The sequence below is a fragment of the Nicotiana tabacum genome, chromosome 5, assembly GCF_000715075.1.
Source record: "Nicotiana tabacum cultivar K326 chromosome 5, ASM71507v2, whole genome shotgun sequence".
NCBI classification, from domain to species: Eukaryota; Viridiplantae; Streptophyta; class Magnoliopsida; order Solanales; family Solanaceae; genus Nicotiana; species Nicotiana tabacum.
In genome coordinates this window covers 89,613,623-89,616,842 of record NC_134084.1, presented here as the reverse complement: position 1 = coordinate 89,616,842, position 3,220 = coordinate 89,613,623, and the positions used below count along the sequence as shown (strand labels likewise).

Genomic DNA, 3,220 nt, shown 5'->3' with positions numbered 1-3,220 from the left:
AAGATCATAATTTGAAATTATTAGTATTTTTTTAAAATATCTGTGCATCGCGCGGGTTCTAATACTAGTATATATATATATATATATATATATACAAAATTTATATTTTTTGGCTAATATTTTTGAGGGGCTATACAGTGTCATTTTCCAAAGTTGAAGGCCCCAAAATTGTATATTTATATATATTATTTACATTTTATAAATTTATAGTAAAAGTGATCAGATTTTACACTTTATTTTTTGAAATATGAATTTTATAATAAACATGCAATGTATAAAAATGAATAATTTAATGATGACTTTGATAATTAAAAAAGATAAAGTCTCTTGTAATATCTTTTGGAGTTTATTATTTTTATAAAGAATCGATGAAGCTATTTCATCACTTTAAAATAGAATTGAATTATTCAAAACATATGAAATTATTTTGTTATTTACTTAGTGGTAAAAGATTGAGTTTATTAGATTATGAGAATTTATAAAATACTATCTTAATCATCAATATATGTTTCTTAAAAAAATATTATATCAGTCTTAATGAGTTGAATTAACAAGTATCTCAAATGGTGGAAGCCAGTATATAACCGATGAACCATCAAGATATAAAGGTTCCATACACAATTGTTACAAAAATATTAATAGTATTAAATAAATTTAAGGCCTCTTATTGAGATTTGACTTTAGGCCACCACATCTGTTGAGCTGCCGGCCTCTGGCTCTCACTTTTTTTCTCCCTGGGTATAACCATCTGGCACATCGAAAAACATTATTCACCTTCCCAAAAGTAAAAGAAGAGAAATCACCTTGCCTAAAGTAAAAGAAAACTTTTATTCTTTCACTAGCTAGTCTTATAAGTAGATTAAACAAATGTATACAAATTACAATTATCAAGATTGAGGTTCTTAATTTGATGAGAAATCAGTAAAAATGGATGAACAATCTACTAAAGAAACAATGATTACTAGAGAAGAAATTGGCAATCATCAAGATGAATGGAACATTACAATTCAAGATGAATGGAACATTACAATTCAAGAGTCAAACTCAGATTCTCATGAAATCAGTGAAAATGCGAGACAATGGCTAAAATCCTTAGAGAAGAGCAGCGAGTACCCCACCATTGGCTCATCACAGAAGCCAAAGATACACATGGTCCCTAAAATGCATCGCGAGATTGAATCAAATGTATGGTGCTATGAGCCCCTTGTGGTTGCTCTCGGTCCATTTCACCATGGAAAATCCAAGCTTCAACCTATGGAGAAGTACAAGGAGATGCTGGCAATTCAGTTTGCTGATCAAGAAAGCACCAAACTACCATGGCTTTTAACAAAATCAGTGTCCATTGATGAGCTTTACAAAATGGTGAAGAACATTGTCCCTAATGTCAGGGACTGCTATGCTGAGGACATAACTAAATATTACAGCGACGAGGAGTTTGCAAAGATGATGTTCTTGGATGGCTGTTTCATTCTCCAATATATTCACTGCCTTGTCACTGGCAACTATAAGCAGCTGCAGATGAGGAGCCATGATATAGCTTTCATTCGTCGTGATCTTTTCTTACTTGAAAATCAGTTACCTTTTGAAGTCCTGCATGTGTTAATGAGCTGTAGGTTCAAGAAAGATGAAGGAATGAGGATGATTAAAACATTTATCTCGCGTGCACATGCAAAGCCCCCTCAAAATCATGGATTAATTCAAAGTATCAATAATTTCTTTCTGGGTTTCTTTGGCAAGATTTATGAAGGAGAAGGGCCTTACCTGATGAAAGAAGAAAATCCTGCTCATCTGCTCGAGATATCAAGAACGCAACTCATAAACCCAAATGTTTTCTCAGAAGGCGGATACTATCTAAGGGGTGAGTGGTGCTCATATCGCTCAGCCATGGAGCTCAAGAAAGCAGGAATATATTTCAGGCGTGGAAAGAGTCGTCGTCTTTCAGATATTAAGTTCAATTCATTCCGTTTCTCAGCTCTTTTAACACTTCCACCTATAACCATAGATGATTCAACCAAGTCGGAGCTATTAAACTTAGTTGCATATGAGGCATGCCCTGATACACCAGATGACTTTGGTATTACATCTTATCTTTGCTTTATGGATTCACTAATTGATCGTGCTGAAGATGTTAAGGAGCTTACGTCAAAAGGTATATTACTTAACTTTCTTGGAAGTGATCAAGAAGTAGCAAATCTCTTCAATGAGATAGCAACAGATTTGGTGCCAAATCCTCATGCCTTTATTGATGTGAAAGCCAAAATTGAGAATCATTACAATAACAAAGGAAAAATATGGATTGCTGAGTGAGTTGCTGAGTGCAAGAACACTCATTTTAAAAGCCCATGGACTGTTGTTGCATTTATTGCAGCAATTTTTTTCATTCTTTTACAAGTGGCTGATACAGTTCTAGCAGGTATTCAAACCTACTTTGCAGCCCATCCAAAATAATAATCTAGTATGGGATTCAAAACCAACCAGCGGTTCCTTTTTTTTTTTCTCCAGAAAATAATAAATGTCATGTTTGTTGAATTCATCATTTTTTTTACTTACTGCTTATGATGGTGATCGATCTTTGTACTCTTGTGTATGTATACAAAGTAGTACTTTAATTTATTCGTGTAAGTTTACTACTTTGAAGCATCTGAATTGGATAGACTTTGAATGAGTGCTAAGAAAAATGCTCCCTCTATTACCACTATATGTGACACAATCATTATTTAAGTGTAAAATAATTTTTCTTTGATATTGATTTTTCAAATACTTTTTAAATATTTTGAATTGTAAACAATTCTGACTGATAGTGGTTTTTATGTATTTTTTAAGTATACAAATTTTTGTTTAAAAAAAATTTAAAAATTCTATATCTGAATTTCACACGAACAATTAAATAATTTGACCTTGCATCCAAATCGTGTAACATAAAATGGAACACATGGAATAATAAGAATTCCTTAATGTAAGCATATACAAAACTTTATACCATAGAAACTCTTAGTAAGCAAAATGCAAATGATATCTAGCATACCTACCATTTCACTCTAAGTATCTGAAAAGCCTATAAATAAGAACAGTAAAAAGTGAATATAATATTTAGGAATAATAACAATTTAGGTCCCTCAATTATTGATAAAATTTTGGTCCTTGTAATATTTGACTCTGAATATTTAACCTTCAGTATGTTAAAATACATGTATTTGATCCTTCTATGCGGGAAATATGC

General features: G+C 32.0%; 1 protein-coding gene across 1 annotated transcript; it reads left to right on the top strand.

The window, feature by feature from the left end:
- Positions 1–903: 903 nt before the first annotated feature.
- On the top strand, positions 904–2,496 carry LOC107760132 (UPF0481 protein At3g47200-like). Its single transcript, XM_016578148.2, has one exon. The coding sequence runs from the start codon at positions 928–930 to the stop codon at positions 2,305–2,307; it is 1,380 nt and encodes a 459-aa protein (XP_016433634.2). The 5' UTR covers positions 904–927; the 3' UTR covers positions 2,308–2,496.
- Positions 2,497–3,220: the final 724 nt, after the last annotated feature.

Excerpts from the sequence above, each read along its gene's own strand:
- LOC107760132 (XM_016578148.2), top strand. The coding sequence starts at position 928 with ATGGATGAACAATCTACTAAAGAAACAATGATTACTAGAGAAGAAATT.